Genomic DNA, 17,365 nt, shown 5'->3' on the forward strand with positions numbered 1-17,365 from the left:
ATTAAATTCTATCCAGAAACCGAATTTTATTTTAACTCTTACCAATTTTCATCTAAAACCAATGTCAAAAGCTTTCTTTTAGCTCTTCTTGCCAAAAAAACAAATATTTCATCCAAAAAGTCGAGAGTATTCCACCAAAATAAATATGTGGTTAATAAAATAAATTTTTGTTATTGCACATTTCACTTTCATCATTGACTATTACATTTGAGATTATGGTAATTAAGGTATTGAGTATTTTTCTGCTTTCTTAATGCAGATAATACCAGTCCACGGAGCACTGAGAACTAACCTAAAATAATTTAAATTGAGGGTCGTGACTGACGGTTACACTTCCATGTCATCAACAACTGCCCAATACTAGAAAAGAACCGATGGGCTCTCAGAGCTCTATGTATACAACATAATTACGAAATTTACCTTCAAACATCTCACGAAATACCAGCCAACAAAACAACACGAGAGCACTACACAAAATATTTAATTCTGACTATAAATAAAACTAAAAATATAAAAATATATAAATGGAGGAATATAATTAACTGCACACTTCACCTAAAAACTGTAATTGAGCAAATGTTTCAATCATCACCATAAATGCGAGTATGTAAATGACTCAATGTAATTACCTCCTGACCATCTTGTACGAAAAAGCAAAGGCATAGTTATTAAATCAACCGAAAATACCGATATTTTCGATTTTTCAATCCGGTATTTTAGTATCGATGAATAGTGGGATCCCGGTTTTTGGAATACCGGTATTATTATCCCTAAACCCTATCACTTGTTATTTTGTATATTTTTTATAAACCTTTTTCTCATTTCTTCGATTATATTCTTCTACTTGTGCATGCCACACCACTAGTGAATCCAATCCCAAGCCAAAATTTTGATCCCGGGATTTCGGGATTACAATTTGACAATCTCGGGATCCCGGGACTGGTCCCGGGATTGGCATTTTTTCCATTGTTAATATAAAAAAATATATGTACAAATAACATCGATAAAATCGGTCAAAAAAATCTCATATAATTTATACTATTTAAGACATTTATTGTTAATATTGTATACGTTCAATCTTGGAAATACATAAGTTTAATGGAGTAAATAATATTCTAATATAAATAAAAATGTGAATTTAATATGAGATTGCTGTTTCTGATAGTAACGAGTTAATGAATGGGTTAGCGAGATTTAAAATAGTAAAGCAAATCATGGTGTACTTATGGCCTTTCCGTTTCATAAATCTAATTAGTCAGCCAAATATAAAACTGCCGTGAAACGTATGAGATCATGGTGGAATTACTTTGTTAATAGTGCGAAGCATTGTTTTTTTCAAATCTTTTCCATTTTTATTAATTTATGTGAAAAAATAAAATGAATCAGCAACTTACACATGGGTATAAATCAAACTTCATTCAAACTCTGTTTATTTCTAGTGTAGTTATTTGTTATTAAAAGTATTTTCTGTTATATTTTCGTTTATATTTTATTTTCCATACAAATTGATAAAAAAATCAATCCCGAAAGTTTCGGGATTATCTTTATCAATTCCGGGATTCATAGGTATCGAAAATAGCTTGGGATTCCGGGATCCCGGGATTGGAATCCCTAGACACCACACTGCGCCTCCAAGAATCGTTGGCTTATACTTGTACAATGTATAATATTCGCTTATAAAATAAATACATTTGAATTAAATATGCTCTACTTAATGAGCGGACATGGACTAAGAAGAATAAGAATTTTATTTCCCTGAGCTATTTTTTTTATATTTATTGCTATTAATTTCAAAGCGCATGGTACTACTGTCATAATAAAATAAACAAATATTGCGGTTTGAAGAGAGGTTACCTATCAAAAAAAAAACTGTAGCAGACGTGACTTGACTTCCCAGTAAAAAGTTACGCAATAATTTAACCGTGAATTTGAAAATACTTCGTGCGGACCAAATAGGCTTTTTTATTCTGATTCTGATGCAAATCATGTTGTTTCAAGTTTGGAGCACTATATAAAAAAAATGTCTCGGCATTTTCATTATCAAATAACAGAAACTGTGTTACTATACTAATAGTGCAATAGGTTGTCCATCTATGTGTTCGTTTTGTTATGTCCCCCAGGGAGTAAGGCCAGTGACGTCCCGTGGGGGTAGGCAGGTTGAGCGTCGCTTGGGGGCGGCAGATACCCGAAGGGCGGCAAATTGAGGAGAATCATTATTTATTATATATAAATAGCTAAGTACCTAAACTAAGTAATAACGGAAATATCTTTCCATTAAAAAAATCAGCTCTCCATTTGGAAACAAAATGTGGTACTGTTCGGTTAAAGCGGATACAGCGGAAAACTCATTTTGAAAATAGCCGATAAACTGGATTATTTGTTAGTTTGGGTTAGTTTAGGTTAGATTACGTTGGGTTAGGTTAGGTTAGGTTAGGTTAGGTTAGGTTTGGTTAGGTTAACCTAACAAATAATCCAGTTTATCGGCTATTTTCAAAATGCGTTTTCCGCTGTATCCGCTTTAACCGAACAGTACCCAAAATGTTTTAATTTACTGTACAAGTTTTAATAGGAATTATTTTTTTGTCGGGTTCGCGATGTCTAGTTTACTTCCGTTGTTCTTGGACCTCACGTCCTTGGTGAATAACAATGACACGTGCAGATTTTCAAATAATATTTTAATTATAGTAGGTACCTACATACTTACCTAATTTAAAATTTATCCAAATATGTTTGCTAGTCAGTTTTGGAACTTGTCAGGTGTATTTTTAAATGTACCTATCTGAAATCGTAGACTAGTAATATTGTCTATTGAAGCAGATATGGCATTAAAATTAGATTGAGTGGTATATCTTATTAGTATTGATACAACACATTTCTTTGATATTGGAGTCATGAAAGGATGATACAAAGTAGGTACTGTAATTATAAAAAAAATGTGGCGGCATTTTGCCACTGCCTAGGGGCGGCATTTTATCTAGGGACGTCACTGAGTAAGGCAAACGAAACAGGTAGTTTGGGTTGACAGGAACCTGATGTGGTATCATGTTGTTATCCTTCCTGTTATCCTTATTGTTACCTTCAAGGATGTATTTAGACTAGATGGCGAGAAGATGATCGGGAAACAATAAGCTTTCACGAAAGTTAAAACATTAAAGTTTATTCAACGGAAATGCGAGTACATATATGGCGGACAAATATACGCGTTACAAAGAATTACAAATAATAGACGTAGGGCGCGAGGTGCATGTCGCTGTTATACATTTTTGGTGATATCATTTCAATTAGTTTATTGACGTCTTATCTGCAATATTCGGCGTAGCTCTATAGTCCAATGACCGTCTGATGCCTAACACTTGTGTTTATCAAGTTAAAATATTCATCGTATTACATAGATATTGTTTATTAACCCTTATAAACTTGCAAAGTTTTGTAGGTATAACCTATTCTGAAACTTGGGAGGTTGTATAACAGTTTGAACAGTTTAACTCAAAAACTAGAGGTCCAATATTGATAAAAATTTGTTTGTTTGTTTTTGTAAACTTTCATCTCTATTAACGATTTCTCAAAATAACGCACTTGCAACAAATTTGAAGCGCGAGTAACGAAGCGTGTGCCTAAATATTAAATAATTACAAGATAAAAAGAACTTTTTATATACAACGTTTTCAAATTTTCTGTTGAATTATTATGCTCAATATGATCAAACTTGTACTTGATATGAAGTAAATAAAAACAAACAAACAAACAAATATAGAATACTGAAATGTCATTTTGATTTCCATAGTAGCGCACGTATATATTAGGGACCACCCCCTTAGCAACCAATAATAGTATTTTACTTTTTACGGATTTTTCTGAAATAACTTTCCATACAAAACGGAATTAACTGAAAATGAATTCAATTCTGCTTAAAGATGGCTAAAAGTATTAAAAGAATGCATTGACATCGTGTTCTGATATATTATAAAAGTTTCAAATGTCTAGCTAGTCGGGAAGTTAGTTAAAAATCGATTGCAAGATTTGTACTGGACAACCAACCACCGGACAAACAAGAATACGAGCTAATAAAAACGTTGTAAAAATGTGGTCTATTTACTTTTCTTGCCGTAATTAGTACCTACTACGACATCTTAATGTTAGGAGACTAATGCAATTGGAATACGCGCTGTTTCATAAAATAGTTATTAAAATAAATTGAAGATTTTTTTTCGGTCACGCTATAATCACATCATAAAAGTCGTTATATCAGTCATTTGCGCTAGATATTTAGAAGTAGGTACTTTAATACTCAATTAATTTGTCAATGAAAAACAAACATACACACCGTTTCTTCTAGATAATCTTTATATGCCGTTGTATAAATAGAATAGGTACACAAAACTTAAGTAAAATTATCAAATTTATCACAATTATTTTATTCGTAAGATATACCTACTTTTCATCTTATCTAATATATTTTTATTTATTTATTTGATACATTGAATCTGTTCACAAAAAATACTTTGGGGAACCGTCTTGAGAATCTATGTATGTATTACTGTAATAAAATATTATTAGATATAAGATATGAGTAAATAAGTAAATTTATGACAGACCGAATTCCCACAGTAAGTGTAATTGTCACATCATAAAATCGATAGTTTATGATGTTTTCGTGGAACATCTGCTATATCCCCTAAACAGATTATTATATCCCTAGATATTCTCACGGTGACCCTAGTCCATGAGAGGATTCCATGTATGTGATAATAGATGCTTGTACAGTGTTCGACCTATATATTGAGCATTTTATAGTTAATGTAAGGACGACTCTCGTTTCAGACGCCATACATATGCCTTAAATGGATCCCATAGCACATGGGTGTTGAGGGTAATGAAAGGGCGGATGATCTGGCAAAGAAAGCTGGCCATTCACGGGTGACATATCAGTGGATACCAGAAAACCTGGACGGGAAAGAGGCTATAAAGAAAATGTGCCAAAGTATGAGGATAGATTTTCACCATAGGGCATCATTAGAAAAGGGGATATAGAGTAAGTCTATTCTACCATCACCACGGTTGGTACCCTGGTTTGTAGAGTCTCCTTTGAAGAGTAACGAGTTTAAGCTAATACTGAGGCTAAGAACAGAGCACACAATGGGCAAAAGATTTGATGTTCTCATGGGAAGAAGCGAATCGCAGCTCTGCGATGAATGTGATGTTTTAGAGGACATTTTACATAAAGCAATACAATGGCCTAAATATGAACGTCACAGAGTAAAGCTGCGAATTGCGGATATCTATGAGAATGTCGACGAATTGAAAGGTGCCCTGGCGGTGGGTAAGACGGAAGAGCTTGGCAAAATTGTAAAGTTCTTTAACAGAATAGCAGTGAGGACCTGATCGACGGATCCCCTTCTAGAAGAGAAGAGGCGATGTGACAGCGAGTGGCAGTCAAAGCCTCGGTAAAATCACAAAAAAAAGATAAAATCGTTAATTACTAATTTTGGATAATTATAGCAGCCTGGTTAAACCGTTCTATAACACTACTCACTATTACGTTCCCACTGTAAGATGTATTATCAAGAAGATCCGGCTTATTAATGTCAAAAACTATGATACTCGTAATATATAAATTAATAAATTCAACTCACCTTTCAGCTTGCGTCAGATTCATCAGCTCAGGAACATTGCACCAATATTGTTCTGGCACTAAAGTAATAAAAATCTGAGCGAAATACACAAACGCCACATAGAAAGAGAACGGAATCATCAGCAAAAACAAGATCTTCTGGTACAGACCAAACTCTCCAATGTGCGGCAGCAGATCATCAAAATCTGTCAAATCGTCTTCGATTAATTCATGTACAGGTTTTTCATCTTTGCTACCTCGTTTTCCTCCCGTTTTTACTCTTTCAATATTCTTATTCTCGTCTGTCGGATCTGTCTCATAAGCTTTGTTCACAAAAGCTCCCATTGAATTTAGAGATCCGTCATTTTTTGACACGAAATTTGGCAGATCCTGCGAGCAACCCACAGTAGAACCTGTGCCTGGATTAAGAGCGTGTAATCTCCTATGTTCGTTTGACATAGATTCTCCTTGAGCAGTTGTTTGATCGTTTGTACTTTGGGCTGCGTCACATGTTGGGGGTGGGACAGACTCTTCGCAAGGAATAGAATTCCTTTCTTGAGGAGCCATGTTGAATTGTCTTTATTAGATTGTCTATTACAAAGAAAACTTTGAGTCTAATTTAATTTTGTCAATGTATTTCTTCGTCAAATACTGTGTTGTCATTCGGCAAGAGATTTGACTTAAATAAATTAAGTCAGATTTTGTTTTTATATGTACGTCAAAGATTATTGCGTCAGCATATGTGATATTAACATCACTTACGACAGAAAATACTTCTAATGATTAGTGTCAGAATATTTTTAGATTTTAACCTTTTATTATACACTAATTAAGTGAATCGCTCGATGCTTGACTCGATGATAATTTTTTTGTGTGACTTAGCATTAAAGTTGATGATTGTTATCGTAAACGCGCTGTCGGTAGGATGGAAAGTTTTTCGTTTAGGATTCTGGCTCCAATCTGAAACAAAAACAAAATCATTAGTATGTCTCTTAAAATGTAAAATGTTTCAAAATTACAAAAAAAAATCAAACAAATTAATATAACGAAACATAAACAATACAACCGCATTTATTTGTTATTTTGCATACTGGAAAATAAATTATAACGTTCATTAAAGTTATCTTTCAAAAACCAGATAAGTAATTAATAGTCTATAAATTTATATTTTTGTTCCCTTTTTATTATTTATTAAGGAAAATAAACAGTTATATTGATTATAAATATATTTATAATTAGATTAGAAAGAGATATTGCAACCTGCAAAATTTCCATATATAAATAATTATAATAATTACAAGATAAAAAGAACTTTTTATATACAACGTTTTTAAATTTTCTGTTGAATCATATAAATTTGACTTGACTAGCTTAACTCATTCAACGCGGATGACACGGCTGCCGTGTCCCCGTTAAGCGGCCGATCGATCCAATTAGCATGTTATTTAAATACGGTAATTAAAAGGTAATTAAAAGGTCCGCAGCGTTAAACGATCAAAAAAAATTGTACTTGATAGAAATACTGAATAATGAAATGTCATTTCATATTGATTTCCATAGTAACGCACGTAGATATTATTTAATAATTTAGTTGCTAGGACCCCCTAGCAACCAATAATGGTATCGAAATAACTTTTCATACAAAACAGAATTAACTAAAATGAATTCAATTCTACTTAAAGATGGCTAAAAGTATTAAAAACATGCATTGGCATCGTGTTCTGATATATTCTAAAAGTTTCAAATGTTTAACTAGTCGGGAAGTTAGTTAAAAATCTATTGCAATATTTGTACCGTACAAACAACCACCGGACAAATAAGAATACGACCTAAGAAAAACGTTGTAAAATAGAAAAGCCGAACAAGATATAAAGTAAAAAGGAAAAAATATAAATTATATGAAAAAAAAAAAACGAAAATGTTATATTTTTATAATATTGAAATTATACGCGTAATCTAAGATAGAACAGAAAGAGATAATAATAATCTGGAAAGAGAAAAGGCATGCATTTAAAATTCGAATAGTGCCAGTTATACAAATTTTGGAGCGCGTTTAAATGAAGTAAGTATGTGAAATTATTGAATGGATCAGCGGTGGAGAAATAAATGTGATAATTTAAACAAGAGCTCCGAATAAAGGAGTGTTGTGTAAAATGAGAATCACTTTGACTGACATAGTACAAAGGTTGGTTTCGCGTAAATCTTTATTGACAATGGAAACACGCCCTTTGGAAAAGGTTTGGCGAGTCAATAAAACCATTGATAAGTTTGAAAATAGAATACTGTTCAGATCTAGTTTCTATTATTACAAGTAAGCTATAAACTTAACGTGCTTTCGTAATCTATTTTGTACTCCTTCGAAACGGTTTATATTATATGTAACGTGCTGTAGATTCCACACCACAGAAGCGAACTCAACTATTAAGCGAATATTATTTATGAAAAATAAAGTACCTACCTTTATAACTTCAGGTGATCTGAAAGGCTTAGAAATTTGAAAAAATAAAACCTATGCAGAGCATATGGGCCTCTGCTGAGTTGATATTATTGTAAATAGATTTTTACGAAGAATAGTTGGTAGCTTTTTGTCAAACACCTAGAATCCTTCCTACGACTGGAAAATACAACGTGCATTTTTTCAGTCGAATGATTGAACCTGCGACTACGATTATAGAGACAGGTATCCTACTAGCTATGCCACGGTGGTGCATTTGTAATAACCACCTAATATATCCTCATTATAACAACTTGGCGAAGTTATCATCATTATATATTATGTAAATATTAATTAGAAACCATAGTAGTGGCAGAATATTTTTTGGTCATGGTGCCGCAGATGACCGCATGACCTTTTATAACTTTCTTTTTAGACCAAATCCAACCTAACATAACTAATCTATCCCAACCTTATCTAACCTAACCCAACCTTGGTGTGTGATAATGATGCATCGAAATGTATGAAAATAATATCAAACTTTAAATTAACAATTATTGTATTTCAATGTGTGTTGGGTTGGGTTGAACGAATAGCTAGCAAGCATTTCATAAAAGAAACGAAAAACTTAACATAACCTTCCACTCTATCAAAACCCAACATACTCAGTGTTATTGTTCTTACACTTATATTTTGAGCGTTATATTATTATAACAGAACACCATCAATCAGATCAGTCGTCATTTATTTTTCTATATTGAATATGTTTTGTATACATTTTAAAATAATAGTCTTTCATGTACAAAAACTCAATGCTAACATATTTAAAAGTATTCAGGCACTTATAGAAAAAAAGTTCAATAATTTTAATTGCGTAGGTAGCTGTGTTATAAACAAATCTATAGTTTTTTGTAATAAGTATTGATACCTACCCTCCTACTACCGGAATCATTAATTATTTACTAAATGTACAGTCAATATGGCACATTGACCCTAAACATTTGAGATATTTATTCTATATCCGCCCAAGGTAATGGTTATTGACCACAAATCACAATGTATTAAAAGCTTTTCGATAGCAACGCAGTTCCTATTAGACAATAATCGGAATTAAAAAAAAAGACTTTGACATTGAATTTCCTTTCATTTTTGTGCCCAGAAGTAAAGGGACACGTCTTAAGGAAGGAGCTTGTAAGTAATTATTAATAAAAGCAAAACTTTTTTTTAACTAGGTAGATATATTTTATTTTTATCGTAATTTAAAAATCTAACATTGGCAGAATTTTCCTATCAAAAATATATACAGAATCATAATCATACATGTCCAATTTTATGAATATTTATTTTATTGTTTATATATTATAATATAGCAAGTAAATATGTATCTACATTATGGACTAATCAGAATTATACCTAATTCCAAATATTATATTCGCATCAATCCCAGACGTATTTATTCCGAAGATAAATAAAACCCAGACATTATAAAATTAGCCAGTAAGGACGCAGTATTATTTTACCGTGTCCGAAAACTTGTACATATGCAGTTCGCCGTATCACATTTCATCGTAAAATGTTGTATCGCAAATATAGGGCCGTATATTAAAGACCGTTCAACCTCTTTAGGTCATATAGTACTGTCATAAAATGTCTAAATAAAACACGGTTATTGTCGGTTTACACTATACAGGAAGCCAGCAGCAAACAAATTTAAAAAAATAACCAATATATTGGATTATTTATCAGGTTAGATTAGGTTTTCATTCTTAAATTCATGAATTTTGCCAAAATCAGCTATGAAAATGGAATTAATGTTCATATTGAATCTAATAAAATTGGAGACCGTATATTACATGGTCATCTCTTTCCGATAAGAAAACTCACGGCGAACTGTGCCACGGCGAAATGTTTTATAAACAATTTACATGTAACTATATTTTACAATTAGTTTGATTTATGAGCCACTCATATTTGGCGGCATTGTATGTCAAAGTATTGAAAGTAGTACACGTGGAGAGATCTTCAAGCAACCCTCGATGGAATTTATTATAAGAAAAATATTTTGATTGAATAGTCAAGAAAAGTAAAAACACATGTTATAATTAATTTAACTGCTTCATAACGAATAAACATATTCCATTTTCAAACCCGAGTTACGTTAATACTTGATATTATATTAGAGTTAATAAAATCGATTATATTCCTTCATAATAATATCATCAGATATGAAATTTTGCGAACTAAAAAGTAGGTATTCAAATAAATTGGAATATTAATTATTGTAATTAATTAATAATAGCTATTCCCGTTATTTATTAAATATAGCTTTATGTTGTAAAAATAAATTACCGTTATTTAGCACAATAACAATATTAAGGTACAACTACTTAATATTAATAAACATTTATTAATTAGTAATTTGTAAAGTACAAATTTGAAAGTAGGGAATAAGAATATATTTGATTATATTTTATAACATAATAATCTAGTACTTTTACCATTTTTGTGTATTATGTATTTACACTTTAAATGAAAACAGTGTAAAAACTACTGAATATGCAACATAATATAAATAGTCTTCAAATATACATGATAAACATGACTTCTTGAAAATCACCCATTGTGTCAAAATATACTAAATTGACAAGAAATTCATAATAAGTTTAAAGCTGGTAATCATTTTATCAAGATACGGCTAATCAGAGAAATAACTTCGCTAATTAATATGTATGTAAACACATTTACGCCCACGGTGGCCGCGCGGCTTAAGCGTTGGGCTATAATGTCGTGGGTCCCAGGTTCGAATCCTGGGTCTGGCAATTACACATATTGTTTATTGAGTCAGAGTTTGGACCTAATACGTTGAGCAAGTGGCTGACATCCATTTCTCGTAAAAACAAAAATCTGTTAATAAAAACTTCCACTCTGTGGAGGCCCATATGATCCTGTTAGGATCGGACATGGTTAAAAAAAACACATTATTTTTAGATTTATACTGTAACTCGTTGAATTATTTTGAGAATCTGTGTTGTTTATTTTGAATGCAGCACTAAGATGCTTATGGTTATAAATAACTAAACACATTTAAGTGTATTTATGATGTAGATTCAGGCCTCAAAATCTAGATGCGTCAAAAATGTATGCTATATCTAGGTACGAGGGTGGGTCAATAAGTCCTTAGAAAAGCCGACAGGTGGCGCGACTAGTACTGCAAGCGGTTTGTTTTCATGCAGCGGCACTACCGATTCAGTATGCTGCGAAGTTTCAATCAGATTGGTCGGGTTGTTGTGTGTTTCTCGTACATTTAAAAAAAAAATTTGCTTGTGGAAAATGGAAAAATGGAAAATGGAGAAAATTGAGTTTAGAGTTGTTATTAAACATTTTAATATAAAAGGGTTAACAGCAAAGGAAATAAAAAATGAGTTGGATTTAGTTCACGGCATATCTGCTCCTTCACTTGCAACTATTTAAAACTGGTTAAATGAATTTAAACGTGGTCGTACATCAACAAAGGATGAACCACGCTCAGGACGTCCTGTAGAGGTGACTACACCAGAAATGATCAATAAAATCCACGATATGGTGTTAAGTGACCGAAGATTAAAGTTGAGTGAGATAATTGAGGTTACAGGGATCTCAAAAGGTAGCGTCATTTCTATTTTACATGACAAATTGGGCATGAAAAATATTTCTGCAAGATGGGTGCCGCGTTTGCTCACAGTCGACAATAAACGCAGTAGGGTGGTGGCCTCTAAAGCCCTGTTGTCGCTCATGCAACGCAATCCGGATGAATTTTTTCGTCGCTTTGTGACTGTGGATGAAACATGGATACACCACTATACTCCCGAGACGAAAGAACAGTCAAAGCAGTGGATTGCGAAGGCAAACCATGTCCAAAGAAGGCGAAAACCGTAAAATCAGCTGGTAAGGTTATGGCTACTGTATTTTGGGATGCACGTGAAATTATTTTCGTTGACTATTTGGAAAAAGGAAAAACAATAACAGAGGATTATTATGCATCTTTATTGGACCAGCTAAAAAACAAAATTGAAGAAAAACGGCCTCATTTAAACAGGAAAAAAATCCTCTTTCATCAGGACAATGCCCGTGTTTACACATGTTTACGATCAATGGCTAAAATTGAAGAATTGAAGTTCGAATTGGTCGACCACCCACCGTATTCGCCAGATTTAGCCCCCAGTGACTTTTTCCTTTTCCCAAACTTAAAAAAATGGCTAAGTGGACAACGTTTTTTTCAAATGAAGAAGTCATCGATCGGACAAATGCTTATTTTGAGGACATTCCGAAAACTTATTTTTCTGACGGTTTAAAAAAATTGAGAAACGTCTAACCAAGTGTATTGAGCTCCAAGGAAATTATGTTGAGAAATAAAAAAAAAATACAAAAATAAAACCTGTTTTAATGCTTTTTTCTAAGGAATTATTGACCCACCCTCGTATATAAAACGACCATACTTAAAATGTTAAGTAGATACTTACCAGTTTTTTGATGCTATGAAATTGTATCAATCAATACTATGAAATATTTCTCCATCTCGATTCCCAGGATACGAGTACAATATAATATGCCATAATATAATTTAATATTTTATGATTAAGAAACAGCTGCCTGATAATCATTTATTAGAAGGGCATTATTTACTTAAGATTTTTTTTTTAAATAAAAATTTCGATACATTGTAACATGTAACGTTTAAATACCAATGTATTAGATACCTATATAATATGTGTGTATAAATAAATTGGCCGTACTAATTATGCAGAAAGAAACCAGTTTAAAACTATACCCTATATAATAGGTAGAATATTAGGTTTTTTTAAATGATAAATGTGATAAAGACTAATTTATTTTGAGTGTGAGAAACTATTAATGAGATATAGGTAATGGAATGTTTTTTTTGTTTGCAAATCAACGGTAACATAATATTATTCTACTATTAGTGAATATTCCTTTATGAATTTCTAGAACATTTTTGTATGAAGGAGCCTATATGATTTGTAGAGAACATTTTATAAAAAAACATGTAGGTACAAATTTACCCAAATTGTGGACTGACTGCTTTCTGCATAACTACAGTAAATTACAATATATCAGTTTTGGTCAAGTGAAGTATTCATTAAATATATGTATTATAAGATGTTACATTATATCCGTATTGGCTTTCGTCCTTCGGATTCGAAACGTGGACGTTAAAGAAAAAGACAATCAGAAAACTGGAAGGTTTTGAAATATGACAGGACTGTCATGTAATGAGGATTTCATGGACTGATTATGTTACCAAGGAGATGGTTTTAATGTGAGTTAATATGTTGAGATAACATTAAGGCGATACTTCAGTGAAACGGCAAATAATTTTCAACTATAGGCGCGACGAAATTTTGGACTCGCTGGCAGTCTGAGAGCGAACGTCGAGGTGTCCAAACGTCATTTTGTTTCGTGATGGCGACGGGGATATTAATTCTTAAATCGTGTAAAGATGACTAAAAACGTTACCCATTTACTTTAAAAAGAAAACATGTCAATGAATATATGATTATTGTTACTAATAGAAAATACGTTAAAGTGCCCACCACCGCCACCCGTCATATATGCATAGCCGTGGATATGCACGGCCGCTTTCTATGACGCTTTAAACGTGTCTGAAAGAAGTGATTTTAAGTGCTCATTCGTCCCGAGACGGAGCCGCACGGGACTGATGCTGCAACCATGCACCGTAGTGCAAAGAAGAAAGTTAAGAAAGAAAATTTTTGGTTTTTTGGACTGGCTCTGCTGTCCGCTGACGTTAAGCGCTTTGTGTACCCGCATACTGAGTGTCACGAATTGAAATGGATGAGTCTACAGAAGAGTCGGGATTTTCCCGCTCCCCATACGACGCTGCAAATTTCTCGAATGCCGCAAAGTTGGCCTTGGTTGCTATCAGATCTTCATGACCAATTAGGCCCGTGTGAGGACGGACCCTGGCAAACAGCTCCGCTTGTTCGAGTTCCATAAGCGGGCAATCTCAGAGGATGTGTTCAACATCTTGGTGGTCATGCCCGTAGGTACAACCCGGCCCATCTACTATCAAGCCAAACTCGTGGAGTCTGGCGGCGAAGTTGCCATGGCCGGTGAGGAACTTTAAATGGACGCATGTTGGATTTATATGGTAAATTATATTTCGGTCAGCATGCGTCATTTGCACCCGTGACCCGCAATCCGCACATCGCTTAGTCACGATCTTTTTAGACCATGCCTCAACTGAGGCCTTAAGGTACCATGAAACTACCATGGCAGCAGAGACGTAAGTATAGATAAATTAACTTGGTTATGCAACAACTATAACTAAGTAATTCAATATCTAAGGTGTTGGTTATCTGATACGGTTAGTCCAGGATAGTATAAATACCTACTGCAATTTTGTCGCTGATCTTGAATATTCTTATATGTGAATGATACCGACTGTGATTTCATTATAAAAACAGCTGAAAGCAATAAAATTTCAGTTTGACATAGATTGTTATAATTATAATATAGGAACAAAATATCTACCTATTTACGAGATTCTGAATGAAAATTTCATCACTTTCATACGTTTTGGATCCATCTATAAACGAGGCCGCGTTCTTCAATAGCTTTTATAGTTATAGAATATTGCACCAAAATAGATGATATTTAGAACATTATATCAAAATGACAAGTAGATTAAATGATAATTAACGTTGTAAATGCAAATATTGTCAAACTGTTATTTTTTCGAGCATTTACAATTCTTGTGTAGTTATTTAAAGTATGCGCTGTGTATGAAAGTATTTTCTTTGATTCCGATATTTTGTTTACTATGCCAATAAACAATCACATATGTTTTTTATGAATATTTAATTAGATGTTTCAAATAATAAATGCCCAAGGTATTAATCAATGACATCGTTAGGAATAGATTGATTACACAAAAATGCATATACGGTTTAATGATATTTACGTATGTGTATCTAACAAACGTATTACAGGGTGATAATAAATTAAACTATAATATATTGTTATTAATGATATAGTTTTAGTATCAAGTTTATGTATATTATACCATATTTGACGAGCCTGTGAAATTCGATTACATATTGCTATAAAAAATTGAGTAGTATTTATTTTTCAATTTGGTATTAATTTCAAATATGTAAAAAACTCGTAAAAAATAAAATTAGACTCAAAATACTCTGTATTATACAGACGTGCTGGGCATAACGCGCAGGGTTAAATTAATGGATAAGGGAATAAACAAAAGTGGCTTATATATCATGCATCAAAATCTCAAGCTGCAAACTACATACTTATTATCTCGAAGGGCCAGTGTCGTCCCTAGACAAAATCCCGCCCCTAGACAGTACCAAAATGCCACCACGTTTTTTATACAATATTTTTCATTATCTTTTCATGACTAAAATATCTAAAAATGTACTGTATAAATGCATTACCGACAAAATATATACTACTAAATCCAATTTAAATGCTATCTCTGCTTCAATAGAAATATTGTGCGTCCACGGTTTCAGATACATTTAAAAATACATAGATAAATTTTAAATTAGGCAATAGTATGTACCTACCTATAATTCAAAAATCTGCACGTGTCATTGGTGGTCATCAAGGACTGACCTCCAAGGACAACGGAAGTAAACTAGCCATCGCGAACCCGACAAAAATACAGTCCTGTTAAACCTTGTATGTTAATTAATTAATACATTTTGTTTCCAACTAGTGAAATGCTTTTTTAATGAGAAGATGTTTCCACCATTATTTAGTTTAGGTAGCTATTTATATATATCTAATGATTCTTATCGATTTGCCGCCCTTCGAGTAACTGCCGCCCCCAAGCGACGCTCAATCTGCCTACCCCCACGGGACGCCACTGCGAAGGGCAGATCATTGTTGGCATCATCGAGTGGTAGTCTATATATAAAGGGCGGCCAATGAGATAATAGTGTTTAGAGAAAGTGCTAATATAAGATTAAGGACCAAGATGGCTGGACAGCACGAAGGGATCTTCTTCATCCATCAGTAAATTAAGAGTGGATAGAAGAGTACATTGTAAGAGGTTATTTGTAACTTCGTTATCACCTACTAGACAGTGTTTAAACGTTTAGAGGTTGTAATAAAAAGAAAATCTAGAGATATAATGAGAAAACTGATTGCTTCTCGGTTCTCGAGTTTTTTTATATTAAGTATCGAGATTCTCTAGAATTGTTAATGAGATTCTCGAGAACTTGAGAATTTTTTCCCACATGGGATGATTGAATCTATCATCCGATTCAATTCAATCAAAAAACATATTTGGACCGGAAATCTGCGAGGTCTAACATTTTTTTATGGAGAAAACTGCCCGAATTAGAAAAAAAACATTACAAATATTTCTTTATTTTTCTCTATTTCTTCATTCTGGGAACTAAAGATATCACAATCTCACTTAATACACAATAAAACCATATTATATTATCAAATTTAATGAAACACTTACTTTGAAAATTCAAGATATCGCACAATAGTTCACAAAGTTTTCAGCACTTCACTTGAGATTATTTATTTTTTAACTGCAGTAAAATGAACATCTCAATCCAATCCATAACTCGATAATAATTAAACAATTATTTTTAGTAAACTTTTTGGTGTCAATGTCAGATTATACTGCTCCGAGGATACAATAGAAAAAATCAGAATACCTCTTTGTTGTATTATTCTATTTCAGAAAAACTATTATCACTTTTAAGAATAAAACTCATTTACTTCGAGTAACCGAAAAAAATTCGAATGCCGGAGACAGGTTCCATTACGTCTCCCGTACTAAAAAAAGTTGTATCATCTATCTACTCGACACTGGTTGTCACTTTTGATTTTGGAACAATTCGAAAAATTGATTAATGGCGGTCATCAAACAGCTGATGATCGTACAACATTTGCACTGATTTGGTGTTGGCGGTAACTATCGCTTTTATAAATTTTACGCGCGAATCTGATTACTTGAGAAAGAGACGAAGATAATGCATCTTGCCGTCTCGCTCTTTGCACAAGTTACTTGCACTTTTCGTCAAGTTTGCAATTAGATCAATCGGAAGCTTGTCAAACTTTTATTGGTTGCGGTTTAATAATATAATGTTCGTTAACAGGCGATTTCAATAAAATCATGAAAACTTTAACTACATTTAGAATATTATGCGATTATGTATGAAGTTAATGAAGTAGTTAGACAATGGACTTATCTAATTAATATATACATTTTTTTTTAATATATTGTCATACTGTTTAAATAAAATTATAGGGACAATTTGTCA

The 17,365-nt window shown here is 32.8% G+C and overlaps 1 protein-coding gene across 1 annotated transcript in view; it reads right to left on the reverse strand.

The window, feature by feature from the left end:
• The window catches only part of LOC147065178 (organic cation transporter protein-like), a 67,293-nt gene extending 50,296 nt beyond the window's left edge, over positions 1-16,997 (reverse strand). The window contains exons 1-2 of the mRNA XM_085956697.1: positions 16,555-16,997; positions 5,634-6,571 (exon numbers count right to left, since the gene is read on the reverse strand). Of these exons, the coding sequence (XP_085812823.1) occupies positions 5,634-6,178 (545 nt within the window). The 5' untranslated portion in view covers positions 6,179-6,571; positions 16,555-16,997. The remainder of the gene's footprint in view (positions 1-5,633; positions 6,572-16,554) is intronic.
• Between the last annotated feature and the right edge of the window lie 368 nt (positions 16,998-17,365).

Source organism: Rhyacophila brunnea, unplaced genomic scaffold (genome assembly GCF_057557595.1).
Source record: "Rhyacophila brunnea isolate RB1 unplaced genomic scaffold, BYU_Rbru_1.0 scaffold_6, whole genome shotgun sequence".
Lineage (NCBI taxonomy): Eukaryota > Metazoa > Arthropoda > Insecta > Trichoptera > Rhyacophilidae > Rhyacophila > Rhyacophila brunnea.